A 16,780-nucleotide genomic window follows, 5' to 3' on the forward strand; every position below is an offset into this window, starting at 1 on the left:
TTCTATTTATATTATGCTGTACACACTGCCCACAAGGCGTGGGGAGTAGTAGGCATTTGGGGGAAGTGAAGGAAGAGGGAGGTCTCAAAGCAGCAGTAATCTCTACAGACATTTTATAATAACCATTACAACTTTAATTACACATAACCTTTCTGCTAAGTGGTGGAATGTAACTATCAACAGTACAAGAACAGGTAGGCTACATGTCAAAAGTACTATACAATACAATACAATACAAAGGGGCTTTATTGATCACCACATTTTAAACATAGTATTGCCAAAGCATTCCGCACAAGGCGTTATAACAGAACAAAAACTAAAAAGAAACCCTAAACATAAACTTACCATACTATCTGCTTTCATTATAAGCCAAATTGAATAAATATGTTTTCAGCTGCATTTAAATTGTTGACATAAATATTAAGTATAGTATAAAGAGGTTAGCTGGTTAGTCATTGACCTTTCAGTAATAGTTAAATTCAATATTAGTACGAGTTCTGCTAAAACGTTTGTGCTCCTACTTGTGTAAAATTATAAAAGCATGCATGAGTATTTTTATAGTGTGGCGTAACTTTACTTTCAATATATTGGTAATTCTACCACTGTTTGTAATCATTTTTCATGAGAAGATATTAATGTTGCATGCATTTAGTGTCTTTCAGAGGTTAAACAGATACTACAGTATTCCAAACATACAGCATGTTTTCTAATATTTTCTTATAAGTGTTGCAATTGTGACCTCTGCTGACATAATTGAGCTGCATCATATGTATGAAAAAGCTTTTATTGTTATTATTATTATTATTATTATTATTATTATTATTTTGTTGTTAACAAGAAGCTAGGAATTTCATTATTGACCTTTGACACTGCAGAGATAACATTTTCAGGACTGTTAGGACAATAATAAATGTGGATTATAATAATATGTGGACCTGAATACATTTGCAAAAATAAGTAATAATATATTAAATAAAAAGGATTTATATAAAGTATTATCTCGATATTACTCTCGCAGTGGGACCTGAACAAATACCATAGAACTATAAAGACAAACTTGATTAATTCTAGGGCAGCTGATACTCAGAAAGCATAATCACCATGTAGCATGTTGCCCTCTCTTGGATTCTTTAGCAAACTGCACCACAGTTTGGGTGCGTGACCTAAATACAAGAGCCATTCCACTATTCAAAGAGTAGTCAAATACAGAACCTGTTTTATCTCGGGTTACGAGTAAACCACCTTGTTGTTGTTATACCAACCTTTTTCTAAGTAAGTATTTTGCATGAAGTTGCAGATTCCATCTGACAATGCAAATAATCCATACTGACGTCCTACAAGACTCAGTTACATTACATCTGTTGTCCAGAAACCCTTTAATAGTCCAGAGAGAGGAACAGATAATGTCATGTGTTTAAGCCCTGTGTATCCACAATGTTTTTATTATGGTTATTAGCGAGTATCGTCTGTGTATTTCTCCCTTGGTCAGGAGAGCCTAGTGTTCTACATGCAGAATCTCCTGGGGATATAATCATCGGAGGACTTTTCCCTATTCATGTGAAAACCAATAGGAGCACAGCGCCTGGACCACTCTCTTGTACTCAGTAAGTATGCTCTTATGATATTAGTCCATTTACATCTGTGATTCTGAAAGTAACTAGGTACATTAACTCAAGTACTGTACTAAAGTACAATTTTAACGCACTATTTCCTGGTTCGTTATATTTCTACACCAATACAATTCCAAGATGAATATTGTACTTTTTACTCTCTTTTAATATAATCAATGAAAATGTTGTCATGTATAATTATAGTTTAAGATAAAACTTCACAATCATATTGATATTATTGATAGCTTTCTGAAATTAACAAGCTATCCAGCAGTATAGTCAAATTAAAATAAGCTCCTGTTTTACCAGCTGTAATTCAATAATATAATGTATGTTATTTCGGAAATGTGCAGCTGAAGATTGAAAGGATTTGAAAAATATGTAATGACGATTTGATTAGAAAGTGTACATCCAAAATAATACAACAACAATAGCTTGTACATGTATTTAGCACATTTTAGGGTATAGATAAATGGTTAAAATGGTAAAATGTATTGCTTCTTTTACTAGCAGTTCAAATGGTAACTTGACTAAACCAATCCAAACATTGCCACTTGAATTATATGAATAATATATTGTAACAGTTGTGTAAAATTCTTTAAAAATTGTACGGAAATATTTTTGCGAAGTGTCTTGGAGTTAAAGTGTTTAATTATATCCAGTTATTGTTAAAAACCAAATGAACACGTTAGTAAGCTGATGCGTGGTCTTGATGATAGGGCTCTTCTGTCAGGGTATGTCTGAAAGAAAGTTGGGCATCCACTGATTTACATGACTGTAGTATAAATGAACCATTTAGGAAATTCTATTTATCCTTTGTCAATTGTTGCAGATATGAAATCCGACAGTTTCTTCGCACACAAGTGATGATATACGCCATCAGAGAAATAAACAAGCGCACACCAAGGCCTCTACCCAACTACACCATAGGATTTGACATCTATGACACTTGTGCAGATGTGAGCTTTGCCATCAGAGCGACGCACGAGTTGCTGAAGAACCATTCAGACCCTCACAGCTGTTTGCTAGCTGAACCCAAAACAAAGGCAGTGATAGGAGCAGGAAGTTCTGAAGTATCAATAGCTGTTGCACGTGTTCTTGCTCTGTCATCAGTTGCTCAGGTTTGTCTTTGCTGTACTTTTGACATTTTCAAGATTACTGATGAGTAATGCAGTACAATTTCAACCAGATGTATTCCTGTTTGTCACAGATTAGCTACTCTGCCACAAGCGAGCTTCTCAGCAGGAAGTTGAAGTTCCCCACTTTTCTGCGAACGATTCCTAGTGATAAACATCAGACAAAGGCCATTGCTGAGCTGGTGAAGAAGTTTAATTGGAAAACGGTGGGTATTGTGGGAAGTGATGATGAGTATGGGAAGTATGGTAGTGATACCCTCAAGGATATTTTCGATGAAATGAAGGATATCTGCATTGAATTCAGTGACATCCTGCCTGGCTACTTTTCCCAGAACAATTCAAAGGCCAATGACTGTCTGGATGAGCTGGTGAGAAAAATCAACAATTCCACAGCTGAGGCCATCATCTTGTTCACCAAGCAATCCAACGTCGCTGCCATCATTGGGGCCGCTGTTAAATACTCTCTCAACAGAACTTGGATTGCCTCTGATACATGGTCTACCTCTGAAAAACTCTCTTCACTGTCAGGCATTGAGAAGGCAGGGGAAGTTTTTGGATTCATCTCGAAAAGGAATGAGGTGCCTGGGTTTAAAGACTATGTCATTTCGTCAATGTTCAACGGGACCACTAACGCCATCCTCAATAATTACATGACTCAATTTTGTCCCACTAAGTCTGAGGAGAACAGAGAAAGCAACTTCCCCCTAAAGAAAACAGCCAAAAAGATCCTCAAGTGTCTGGACCCAATGGACTTGACCAATTACATTGACCAGGATGCATCATACAATACTTACTTAGCTGTTGAAGTCATTGTTGAGGGTCTAAGGAGCCTGCTAAAGTGTGACCACCGCCAGTGTAAAAGAAGCACTAACTTTACAGCCTTGGAGGTACAGTAGAGTTATTTTTGCTTATATATTTTTGCATTGCAAATGTACATTATGTCTATAAAGATGATTACTTGCAGAGCTTAATGAGAAGATTTAAACCAATCTATGCGTTTTTAAAGCAGTGGTTCTCAACTGGTGGGTCGTTTCGACTGGGTCGCAGATGTGTGAGTGAAGAAGAAAAAACTTGAAAAAAAGATTTTTTGTTATTGGGAAAAAAGTCAAACTTTTATTTTGAAGGCCCGATTTTCTAACGCTGTGCATGCAGTCGGCGTTGGACTGGAAGTACCGGGCGGAGACCATAAACGGTTTTGAAAACTTCTGTCACGTAGTGATCATCTTCTCAATTAAACATCTTTGCTGATGTTTTTTCGAGTCTTCTGGACAATCAGAATCAAGATTGTTGCCGGAAGTCAACTATTCTTTATACATCCATGGGTACAACTTCAGATACAAATGAACACATAATGAAATATGACCCCCGGTTTGATGATTGGCAGGTCACAGAACAATGGGAGCTATCTACCCCATAGATCTACCCTTATCCACAATTTAAAGTAATTCAGACTCTCTCCTCTTTGCTCTTCTCTCTGTAAGGAGCAGCAAGTTCGGGTGTGACTAAAGACCGAAGGGCGCGCCGGAAGGCGCCGGAGGGCGCTGGATGGGGCTGGATGGGGCCGGAGGATGATACCAATCTTTACATATGCATATATACATCCCTGATTATGCGGGATGATTGCGCTGATTATGCGCAATATACCTTCCAAGACTATACATGGAGTATCAATTGCTAGTAGGTAATTGATGACATGTGCCCAAAGCTATCTAGAGATACCTATCTCACTTTAGGGTCTGGTGAAGCAGCTCTCAAGCCAACTGGGAGCATGAGGGGGTGTTGTGGGAATGCGAGGGTGGGACTGTTTTGCTGTGGGTCACGATGCAGAGTGATTACCTGTGCAGTGAGGGGAGGGCTCATGGACCCCAAGTGCCGATTACGTCCATCCAGCGCGCCCTCCGGCGCCCTCCGGCGCCCTTCGGTCTTTAGTCACACCGGCAAGTTCAGCTGTCAGAACAAAGTGAAAAACAAACAATGGCATAACATGTTATTCATATGTCGGGTAGCAATAGATTTCTTTATTTTCTTCTCAGAGTGTACCAGAATGCGTAGTTTATATGTTAGTATTTCTAGAAATCTCCTGTGGGGGAGAATCCCCCCAGACCCCCCTTCTGGGGTTGGGTTTTCAGCATGTGTGCCTTTTTATGTTATACAGTTTCACTTTAATTAATAATGTATGCTGAAAAGCGTATTACAGCACTATTTTTTGTTGAATAGATTTGAGTGGTTCAAAATTTCGGGTCGCGATTTATTGACAAAGGAAAAAGTGGGTCCAGAGGCCTGATCAGTTGAGAACCACTGGGTTAAAGGATACAGCCAACTCTTGCTAGTTAGCTTAGCCTAGCATAGAGACTGGAAACACAAGGAAAAGCTAGCCTGGCTCTCCAAACAAGATCATCCCAATAGCACTTCTACATTTCACTGATTAACAGGTTACATCACCTTTGTTTAATCCCTACATTAAAAAACTTGTTTATAGTTTTTGTCATTATTTATCAGGTTGAGAACAGTAGAAGGATAACAATAGAAACTTCAGGAAGTTACCCCTGGCCAATAAATGTCTGCATATAATTCCCCTGTAAAACCATAATGTATTGTACACTTAATGTAACTTAGTCTTGATTACACTAATGTGAAATATTGTATTGGCTTTAGAGTGGCTGCAGACAGATTTTGTTTCAGTTTGACTGAGAAATGCTAGCAGTTTCCTCGGGTCTCCATTTCCTACACTAAACAAAATAGATTGTTTGCTGATGGTAGCCTTATAGAGTTCTGGATGAAGGACGTGATTTTGTACACCAACTCTAAAGATAGCATTACGTTGGTTCCCTCTACAAAAAGCAGACGAAACGCCAGATTGCTAATGGCCTAAAAACAAACTATATGATTGAATGGATTTAACGTCACCATCACTGGGTTATTGCGTTTCCCTGTGTTTGCCGACACATCATTGGTAATCTAATTTAGACACTTGTTAGCAACCAATTTTTTCAACACTAGTGAAAGTTTCAAAACTTACAAGAAAAGTGATATATTTTCTGCCTTGGAACAAACTGTAAACTCCTTTAAGGTTATGTTAACCAAAGACCTCATTTTAGGAATGTAATCCCCTTCGGGGACCAGAAGTGAAAAAAAAATGCGAACTAATTTCCGAGGTTAAGGACTCATTCTTTTTTTATATACCTTTCGAAATATTTTGGAAATGGTCTCCTATATGAATTATTTCCTGTTTTATTATGTGTAGTCATAGAGGAAATAACAAACTTGTGTATTTTATGTAACATCAATGTAGTTCTGTTTATGTTTATCTCTACAGCTTCTTATGGAAATCAAGAAAGTTAACTTCACTGTGAACGGCACACATATTCAATTTGACTCCAATGGAGACCCTTTTTTAGGATATGACATTCTATATTGGAACATGACTCAATCCAAGGAGAGCACACGCATAACAAAAATTGGAGAATACGAGCCAGAAGGAAATATCACAGTCCCACATTATCTTGTTAGAAATAAGGTCGGTAAGGTCAGAATGTCATTATAATTTTTTTCCCCAAAATTGGTTATGATTTTTGCACTAATTGGGTTTTTCCGTTTACAGGTAACAGCCTTCAATTGCTCTAAAACTTGTAAACCGGGGCAGGAGTTGAAAAAGCAGAACAAAGGCAAAGTGTGCTGCAATGACTGCGTTCCATGTGCAGACGGAGAGTATTCTGATGGTAAGTGTTTCTTCTTGTATGAAATAACCCCAAGCTCAGATGTTTAAATGTTTATCCGCTAAGAGGACCCTAATTATGGATAAATAACTGAGGATATAATCGCATTTCCAGAAACACAGTTTGATATTACTTTCCTTTCTTACACATACCAACTGTGTTCTACTCTGCTCTGCATTTGTTAGTGGTAGATTGAATTTCATTTGGAATAATTCATTTGTAAAATGGTTTGTTAATTGCATTTAGAGCCCCTCGGTTCTTCATGCTATGTTGAAATGTAGGCTGCATGAATATAAAGCTTAAAATGTACTTCCCCTTAGTTCTGAAAATATTGTGTGTGTCGCCTAAAACTGTCTTGTTTAGCTTTTGTTTTTATTTAGCTCCACCCTTTGGTGTCACTTCTGGTTCCAAACACTAAAATGGCAACAACTCAAAAACTAAGATGGCAATGGCCAAATTGACAAACTCACAAGCCAATGGGTTACTCAGAAAGGATACATAAATGTCTTCTTTTGTTCTCCAGTGAATAAAGATAAAACTAAAAAGATTAAAGAATGATTAATAGTCATTGCTCAGCCTTATTCTCTGAGGTTACAGACCACACACCTGGTCTGAAATATTGGTGTAATAATGGACTTAGACCTACTTTAATATTAAGAAAATATGAATTATTAAAGGACTTCTGTTTCGGGAGAATGTAAAAAACGTGCAGACTGTGGCTGTTAGAGTCCCCAACAAGACTAAGGATCAGTCCAGTTCTTAGGTCTTTACAATTGCAAATAAAATACCATTGTTGGTTTACAAGAACTGAACGTTTTAATGTAAAGATACATGCCTTTTCTGCATCTACAACTCGAAATATTCAAGTCTGATAAGAATCTCAGTTCTTCGATCTTCCTTGAAAAATGTTTTAATAACTTTTAATAAGCTTTTTAGGAAACAAATATTTTTTGTTTAAGTTATAATCTGAAAAAGAGTTTAATTATTACATTCTGCATTCAAAATGGATTAAAACTAAAAAGTGCACAATTTAAACTCTTTTAACAGGAACTCAATTAAATAATATCATGTCAATGTTTTGTTTTCCCAAATGTCTGAAGACAATTTTGCAAGAATTTGCATGAATTTGCAAATATTCCAAACTCTTCTGTCACACTGTTGCACGGTAAAGGGATACAGATGCTGGGGTTTGCCATTTATTCATTTATGTAAAGCAAAACAATTTGTTTTCAAGAACCTCTCACATAACCCTTTTCAATGGAGTGTTTTCATCATAATGATACTATTCTTTCCTCATGCAAATACATTTGCATTTATTATTTTTTTTTACCTTCTTTAGGAGAGGAATGTAAATGCTGCAGGACAAAGGAATATTCATCTGAGAATAGGGATAAGTGTTTGTTGAAAAATAATGATTTCCTAAAGCGGTCACACCCTTTCATTGTCTTTTTGAGTGTATTGGAATTATTTGGTATAATTGTCACCATTGGTTTTGCTGTTGTGTTTACAATCTATCGGAAAACTCCCATTGTGAAGGCGGTCGGGGGTTACTTGAGTTTCGTGGAGCTTTTTTCCTTGCTGGCCTGTTTCTGCCTTTCATTAAGCTTTACGGGAAAAACAAATCACACTTTCTGTAAGGTGCGACTGCCAGTCTTCGGCATTGCTTCCTCCCTCTGCATCTCGTGCATCCTGGCAAACCTGCTCCAAATCTTAGTGGGCTTTAACTTTGACCTGAAGAAGAGGTCCTGGATAAAGAATGTCAATCAGCCACTGGCTGTTGTGACAATCGTCTCTGGGTTCCAGGTCATCCAGTGTGTAATATGGATGATCTGTTATGGCCCACATCCTAAAGAAATCATATTAAGCAATACCATCCTCACTTATTGTGACAAGGGCTCCAATGCATTCTTCATTACCACGGTAGGATACAATGCCTTCTTGGCACTTAGTTGTTTCCTGTTTGCTTTCAAAGGTAAAAAGTTGCCAGATCTGTATACAAATGCAAATTTAATCAGCATCAGTATGCTGCTATTTTTAATCGTTTGGATTTTCTTCATCCCCATTTATATCAATTTGATCGGGAGTTACACACAAGCCATTGAAAGCATAGCCATTCTGATTTCTTGCTACGGCATCCTCGGCTGTCACTTGGCCCCAAAATGTTACATTATGTTGTTCAGGAAAGAAATTAATAATGAGAAAGCAATTACTGAGTACATCAGGAATCATTACGAGCAGACAAACATGCCTGTGGTGACCTCATGATCGTCCATCCATAAATGATTTGGTTCACAAGAATACAGCTTCCTGTGGTGAAATCATAGCATCGTTTTAATATGTAGCCTATCAGACGGCTGCTTAACATATAAATCAATAGTTTGACCCAAAGTATTGATTAAAACATGTTTAATTAAATAAATAATGTTTGCATTGCTTCTGCTATGATAAAATGTTCCATTATTCTAGCAACATTTTGAGCAAGTCCATTTACATTTTCCTTCTATAAACCGACTCAAACACTGCGAGAGCCCACACCGTTGTTCCCTTAAGTGTTTACTTCCTGACTGTTTTCTTCTGCTGTTCCCTTAGTGTTTACTTCCTGTCTTTCTTCTTCTGCTGTTCCCTTAGTGTTTACTTCCTGTCTTTCTTCTTCTGCTGTTCCCTTAGTGTTTACTTCTTGTCTGTCTTTTTCTGTTGTTCCCCTTTGTGTTTACTTTTTCTTCTTCTGCTGTTCCCTTAGTGTTTGATTCCTGTCTGTCTTCTTCTGCTGTTCCCTTGGTGTTGACTTCCTGTCTTTTTCTGCTATTCGCCTAGTGTTTAATTCCTGTCGGTGTTCTTCTGCTGTTCTCTTTATTGTTGATTTCTCTGTCCTTTTATCTTTTAACCTATTTCCTTGAATTGTTTTTTGTTCTGTTCTTCACTTTGGACACTTTAGGAACCATGAATCCAAAGTTGTGTGCTCTCCTTAAAATATAAAAATGATTTAAAAAAAATACATATTCAATGGATTTTTCCGATGGAGCGAACGGACAGAAACAATTCAACAACAATGTGTTTTTTGATGCAGATATACATGAGTGCATATGGTCCCTTGATCAGATTGTCCTTAGCAACGTTCTGCTATCCCTATAGCAGCTGTCTGCTATAGAGCTTTAAATCATCCCAGTTAAACTTTTTTCCACACTAAGATTCATATATTTTTTTAAACAAGTTAAATGTATTACATGTACCTATAACGTAGCCTACTATATTTAAATAAAATGTTGTTTATACTCTTGTTAATATTGTCATTTAGGTATGAGTAGTGAACATGAGATTGTTAATGTCTGTTACACTTTTTGAGCAATGTTTCGTCATGAAGTGCTGTATACTGTGAATAAATGAACTTATTTCGGAACACTGTCACACTTTTGTAGCTTGAAAATGTCTCAATGTAATATGTACTGTGCAGAATGGTCCGGCACCAACATGGAAGACAAACACAAAGATTTAAGCACCGATATTCCAGAAGTTTCCCCGAAACACTTCAGACAAAGGTATCAGCTACAGAATACAAATCATATTCAACCACATAACAAAATCCCAGTTGGAATGAAAAAGCCTGAATGGGCTATGGTGCAGTGCTAAACATAATGTATTTAGTTGTGTCAATTATAGTTATGGGTGTGTAATGTCACTCATAAATTGTTTATTTAAATTTGTTTCTAGTAAACATGTTGTAAAGGTAATTCTATGTCTAATATAACTAGTGAAAGTATAATTATATATGCATGTATCCTCATGTTACTTAGAAGGTAACCAACTCCCCTTTAGGCTAACTTTCTGGAACAAAGTACAATTATTTTTTTAGGATTTGAAAAGAAAAACGACTAATGAGTCGCTGTGGGCATCAGGAAAAGCTCTATATAAATAACATGTATTATATTATGAAACAGCTGTTATTAGAAGTTTGGCCAGATGAAACATCACAGTTCCTGCTGCAAACACTAGATGGAGCTCTTGAAACATCCTCTGAAGAATGTTTTAGGATTCATAAAAGTAGTTCTGATTTATTTTGTCCCACATGTAGAAAAACACACAACTCATTTGGCTCTGCATCCAATGTTTTTATTTATTAAAAAAATACAAAACTTGAAAAAGTTTCCATAGGAAAGCGCTATGAATATGCAATCCCGTCTCTTTCGTATCCATTTCTCAAATGTATTCTTTAACACTGGTTCTTATTCATATAATTAACAGACTTCTTCACGCCTACAGGTTACAACAAAAAAATAAAACTGAAAATAAAATAAGGAGAAGAGGTTCAGTATGCTTCTTGAGTCCCTGTGTTTTAAGTGTTCATCTTGAAGATGTGCATTTGGTGGCACCTGTGAGTGTTGGGTGACCACGACAAATGAGAAGCGACCTTTGACAAAGGTAGGTGAAATGTTATGAGTCTATAATGCTCTGTGTGTACCTAAAAGTAAACAAAAGGTTACTTTACATGTTAATATCTTCAGGATTAACACTTGATAGGTTCTGTACAGAACTAGAGATCATGGAAAGGATAAATATAAACAAAGCAGCCATTTAATGAGGATTTAAATTGCCCCTCCAACCACCTCTTTGCAAGTTACAATTTTGAAGTCTTAAAGGGGACCTATCATGCAAAATGCTCTTTTGTACGTCTTTTATACATGAATGTGTCCCCGGTGTTCCAGGGAACTCACCAAGTGTCAGAAAACACAACCCTCTCTTTTCCTCCATACCCAAATCTCTAAAAACGGGGCTGCAACGGAGCTGATTATTATTTGAATTTTTCTGATGTCAGAAAAGGGGGGCCCCGCCTATATGGGCAACTCTCCACCTATCAGGGGAAAGAGCGACCGCTCAAAAGCGCTGTAGTACATATGCCAGGCCTGTAAGTGGCGCTGTAGTCTGCCACAAAAGCAGAATCAGCCCCTGCAAAAACAGGGCTGGAAAAGAGCAAAATGAGGCATGGCTAAAATGCATAAAAAACTTCACAGACATGTTTTATATAGGTATGGCCCTACAATATGTTTCAAATATAGCATGATAGGTCCACTTTAAATTAATAGCATTAGCGACCCCTTACCTCTTGGACTTTGGCTACAGTTTCAAGTGTTGCGAGTCCTTACACAATATCAGTTCCACTAATAGTTTATTCATAAACTAACAGTACTGAAGTTCTTAAGTCACTTTCCCAAAATGAAGGGCGGAATACTGCAGCAACAATTTCTGAGTACAGAGTAGTCCTGTGACTCTGCCTGGAATACACAGAGACACTGTGATTCAGCCTCATTTTATCTGGGGTTGATCCTCACTTCTGTACAGAACACAGATGTTTGTGCAACAACATGCCCCTCTCGTTCTCCTGTCAAGTAACTGGCCTTCAAAATATATCATGACATATGGGGAGAAGAAAGAAAAAGAAAAGACAGAAACTTCTCCAATAATTAATAATAACAAAGAGATGCTAGATCAGGAGAACATGGCTGTGATGTACGGTATGCGTTTACACCACAGGGGCCTGGCAGGGCTTAGTGGGCATCTCCAAGCTGCTCTCTCGTCCACAGCAGGCCGGCACCTCCAACAGGGAGGACTCCTCCGCAGGAGCTGGCATGCCCTGGGAACAGATCTGCTGCACGTGTTGCCTGTAGGAGACGAAACAGAGAAAAGTTATATTGCCTTCTTCCTCACAATGAGACAAGTGTTCCATCAGGAGCTTTGGGGACTACTCACCAGGCAGTGCGAGACATGACGTAATAAATGTCGGGTCGCTGGAAGCCATTGAAGGTGGAGGCAGCGGCCACGGTGTAGGCCCCCATGTTATCAAAGATCAGCCAGTCGCCTACCTGCAGGTCAGGCAGGTAGCACTGCTCGACGATGCGATCAAGTCCATCACATGTCGGGCCCCAGATACTGCAGGGGTATCTGACCTGATCTGGCTTTGGCTTCTATTGAGAAGGGGGTGGACACAAATCATTAGTATCCACTTTTCAATTACTCATAGTTATGCTGATAATTTGCCACGTTTTCAAATCTTGAGTCACTTACCTTATGTAGTGTTGGCAAACAGTGAGCATGGTCATAGAGTATACAATTGAAGGATCCATAAACGCCATCGTTTACGTAGTACATCAGGGTCCTATCTGTGGTCCCCTCGTCTTCCTCTGTAGAAAAGTAGAAATAATTTAAGTACTGAGAAATGTTACCAATCTGCCTTAACAATATTTGTGCAGTTGAGCATTATTATCGTTATTAATCCTTCTATTAATTGTTTTCTTGATTTAAATGCTTGGTCTATAAAATGTCAGGAAAAATGTCCATCCTTTATTTATCAAAATAGTCGACTTATAGATTAGTTGCCTAACGGTTTGCAGCTCTATAACAGAATAAACGAGTATACTAAATGAAGGCTGTTACCGTCAGAGGCAGATTCCTCGTCCATGATGACCTTCTTGGCGATGATGTTGACAACCAGTGTGTAAGCAGAAGCCACATAAAATCGTCCTGGCTCAGAAATGATCTTAATGCCAGTGTCAGCGGGGAAATACTTATCCAGGGCTGGGCTGATGACTGCAGTGATCTAGCAAGGGGGGGGGGGGGGAAGTGTCCATTGATTATTATAATGTAAAAAGGATTATCTTGTGCTAGTTCTACTGATGTTGCAGCCTAATGTCCAAAGAAGACAAATACAATTCAAGATACCTCTTCGAATTTGAGTTCAGTATCATCTGAACCAGGAAATCCACCTCCGATGTCGAGCAGGTCCATGTTGAAGCCCACCTCAGCCTAGATGGTAACAAAATTCAGTTTAAGACAACTTTGATGGGTACAAAATTAAATATTTTTTAAAGCAGTTGTCACAACTCACCCCTATATCGAAGACATAACGGGCATCAGCGATCGCCTGAGAGTAGGTCTGGGCATCGGTGCAGCCACTGCCAACATGGAAGCTGACGCCAATCACATCCAGCCCCAGTTCCTTAGCTTTCTCCAGGAGGCCTCGACACGCTTTGAGTGTCACACCAAACTTCACGCTCAGGCGACACACAGCCTTAGAGTCATCTGTGGCAATACGCAGCACCAGCCTGGGCACAAAAATAGAGTTAGAGGAATAAATATTGGATATAGAAAATCAAAATGCCTGTTCAGTCTTTATATTTAAAATGGAAAGAAATCTCACTTGGCATTTTCATGACAGCGGGCCACTTTCATGAGTTCCACCTCGCTATCAAAGGTCATCATCCGGACCCCGTGGGCAGATGCGTACTTGATCTGGGAAACTTGCTTGCAGGGGTTGGCATAGATGATTCTGCTTGGATCCACTCCCAGAGACTGAACCATATGAATCTCCGTCTAGAGGGGGACAATGCCAACAGTCAGCAAAAAATAAGTGGCAATTTAAAAACTCAAGCTGCCAATGCTATTTCAGCTTATCATCAAGAGAGCTTTGAACAGTAGAGAACATCTATGGAAGATTACAACACACACCTTGCTTGCACAGTCGAAGCCAGCTCCCAGGGAGGCCAGTACCATGACTACAGCCTGACTGTCGTTGCATTTGACGGCGTAGAAGGGAGTGACGCGTGGCAGGGCCCTCACCCAGCGCAGGTGCTTCTTGAAGACATCCCCCAAGTCGCAGACGTAGAAGGCATCCCTGTCATCCTGCGATGGAACAGATGAAAAAATGTGTTCAACAAAAACTATTTCAAAAAATTGAATATTACACAACACCTAAACAAACACATGCTAAAATAAAATGTGATACACATTTTATGACAAGATAATCGCCACATGGCAATATCCTATTGTCCCATGCCTATTAACACCCCTGTGTTCTTTAGAATTGTGTAAAGGGAATACAATTTTGACATTCCAACACCAGTCACCTGAACAAGGTGACTGGTGTTGGAATGTCAAAATTAAGTGGTGAATGTGAACAGGATGCAACACTGTTGCATCCTGTTCACATTCATCACTTAACAAATGAGGCCATCTGCATATCCCCCGAACAAGTCAACACAGGACACTCACCGTCATGGATGACCCATTGATCTTCTGCTCGACGATATCCCGTGCAGAGAAGCCCTCCTCAAGGAAAGAGAAGTCAAACTCGGTGGCAGTTTCCATGCTCACAATAAATCCTTTTGATTAGTCACGAGGAAACTGAAAGAGGGAGCGGAGAACATATTGAGATTACACTCAGCTTTGAGGACAAAGTGTATTTTGTGTCCTTGATTGCAAAAGACTATTTGTTCCTCACTCACAACTCAAAAAAGTGTAAGTGATTCTCAAAGCATGGAATTTGACTGAAAGACACTTTTGTTTCTGTATTATCTGATACAAAGCAGTATTTTATAGAGTTCAAACAGCTGACAGTTAGATACTTACTTGGATATGAAAGAGATGAAATTTGATTGGTGCAGTTATTCAGGTACAGAGCAGCCAAGGCGGTTCACCGGTGAAGTTAAATCCCTTCAAATAAGACTCAAGGCCAGGGCCTGCTGAGGAGCCAGTGTGTGTCTTACAAGACTGATTATTCTGTAACAAGAGCATTTGACAGGATTTTAACATACAAAACATTTTCTGATGGGAATACGCCTGGAAAGTAAAAACGTTGCTTTCTATGGACTCACATTTTGTTTGTTAAAGACTAAAATAAACCTCAAATTACAATATAAATGTAATCTTATCCTTACTACTGAATTTTAATTATAGTTATGAATTAAAAACATCAAAGTTACGTATTATTCTATAAAACGAACCTAATTTATAGCCAAGACATACACTATTTTACGACAACGTCATGACTAACCGTACTACGACACCATCTGCACAGAAGTAATTGAAAGTGTTTAAACCCCGCCCAGTTTCAGATGTAATCCTATCATAAAGAAGATCTGCCTTCAACGTAAAAGAATGGCACGAAAATTGACCAATCAGTGACTTACAACTAACGCTGACGTCGGCATGCCGGTTCCGTTTAGAGCTCTGCTTGCCATGAGGTAATTTAGCATGAAAGTTACTACTAAACGTGGTTTCGCAAAGTCAACGCAGCCAATGTTAAAACATATTTAATGTATAGTGAAGACACCGAAGCAGTAAAAGTTCGAAATAACAGACACATGTCGAACCGGTTAGATAGCAAGATTAACACCAAAGTAGATAACTATTCCTAGATAACGTCCGCCAAAAGGCCGCCTGTCACACTGTCCACGTCGTAATGGTAAGTAACATTTACAACTAAACTCAGCAGCAATTCAATTTAAATAAATTGTTACTTGATAAACCAAAAATACCAACACCGTTACGCCTAGGAAGACAATTTTTCATTGTCCTTGTTTAAGCCGCCATAACCTTAGCCTGTTAGTTAACGTGTGCTACCGTTAGTTAAAAAGCGAATGAAATTTCACATTTCACGTTGTTAAACATCGAAAATCTTTCACTTACCTTAAAAAGCATTTACAAAGAGTGTGTCCATTAGACCAGAATGCTGGGATAAAAAAATTAAGCCGTACTGAAGGTGCCGCCTCTGTCAGGACTGAAACTGGAGTGGAAGCCGGCAAAGGAGTCAGCCAGTATTTATAGAGAGCTGGTTACTACGACAACGCAGCCAGCTGAAACCGGCCCCCTATCCACGTATGAACCGGTTTAGGCTCGTCACCTCATCCACATGGTGGGGAAGAAAGACAGACTGCTGTACAACAGTTACTGCGTAGCCTACACGCGGAAGATAGCTTAAGGTAACACAGCGAGTTAAACCGAACATGCATCTACGTAAATAAATAATACGAATAAAAAAACCTTCAGGGCTATTCATTGCATCGTGGTGAGACCAGATATACAGCCGGCTATCTCGTAACCTCTGGCTAGCCCAGGTCTAGCCCCAGTGTATCCTACTTCTCATCTGAAAACTTGTGTGATCCTTTTTCCAGGTTATGGCTCTTGCCAGGCTGAGAGTATGTAGAGAAATATGTTCCAAATTGACATTAAAATACTTGAAACCGTTTAACTGATTATAGATTCCACATTTCATTCATTTTTAAAGCATACATTTTTAACATTCTCAGGTGCCACGTTCAATCAAATTAGTAGAAAAATCACTAGTCACCGCCTTAACAAGTATTTGTATGCTAAGAACTACCTTCACTTTATGATGATGACCACCCGACAGCGGGTGTGGCTCAGGATAGGTAAGGCTAATATCTCACTAACTGGGTCATTCCAGAATTGGAGGACAATTTAGACACCAACATTTTTGAAAAATTAACCTTTTATTTTTTGTGTATTTAGGAAAAACAGATAATAAACC

The 16,780-nt window shown here is 38.6% G+C and overlaps 2 protein-coding genes across 3 annotated transcripts; one reads left to right on the forward strand and one right to left on the reverse strand.

Annotated features, from left to right (window-relative positions):
• Window positions 1-1,535: 1,535 nt before the first annotated feature.
• Window positions 1,536-9,075, forward strand: LOC117539750 (G-protein coupled receptor family C group 6 member A-like). Its single transcript, XM_034206028.1, has 6 exons — window positions 1,536-1,604; window positions 2,443-2,731; window positions 2,821-3,633; window positions 6,063-6,263; window positions 6,348-6,465; window positions 7,802-9,075. The coding sequence occupies exons 2-6, from the start codon at window positions 2,477-2,479 to the stop codon at window positions 8,725-8,727; spliced, it is 2,313 nt and encodes a 770-aa protein (XP_034061919.1). The 5' UTR covers window positions 1,536-1,604; window positions 2,443-2,476; the 3' UTR covers window positions 8,728-9,075.
• A 1,472-nt stretch (window positions 9,076-10,547) lies between these two features.
• odc1 (ornithine decarboxylase 1) lies at window positions 10,548-16,175 on the reverse strand. 2 transcript variants are annotated; one of them, XM_034206010.1, is made up of 11 exons: window positions 15,919-16,175; window positions 14,860-15,009; window positions 14,503-14,634; window positions 13,960-14,133; window positions 13,652-13,824; window positions 13,340-13,556; window positions 13,174-13,257; window positions 12,889-13,051; window positions 12,520-12,635; window positions 12,205-12,419; window positions 10,548-12,116 (listed from the first exon to the last, which is right to left on the reverse strand). In XM_034206010.1, exons 3-11 carry the CDS (start codon window positions 14,596-14,598, stop codon window positions 11,978-11,980), a joined length of 1,377 nt encoding a protein of 458 aa, XP_034061901.1. In that variant the 5' UTR covers window positions 14,599-14,634; window positions 14,860-15,009; window positions 15,919-16,175; the 3' UTR covers window positions 10,548-11,977. The 2 variants fall into 2 exon arrangements, with proteins under 2 accessions (XP_034061901.1, XP_034061903.1); XM_034206012.1 differs by lacking the exon at window positions 15,919-16,175 and adding an exon at window positions 15,105-15,123.
• Window positions 16,176-16,780: the final 605 nt, after the last annotated feature.

The sequence above is a fragment of the Gymnodraco acuticeps genome, unplaced genomic scaffold (genome assembly GCF_902827175.1).
Source record: "Gymnodraco acuticeps unplaced genomic scaffold, fGymAcu1.1, whole genome shotgun sequence".
NCBI classification, from domain to species: domain Eukaryota; kingdom Metazoa; phylum Chordata; class Actinopteri; order Perciformes; family Bathydraconidae; genus Gymnodraco; species Gymnodraco acuticeps.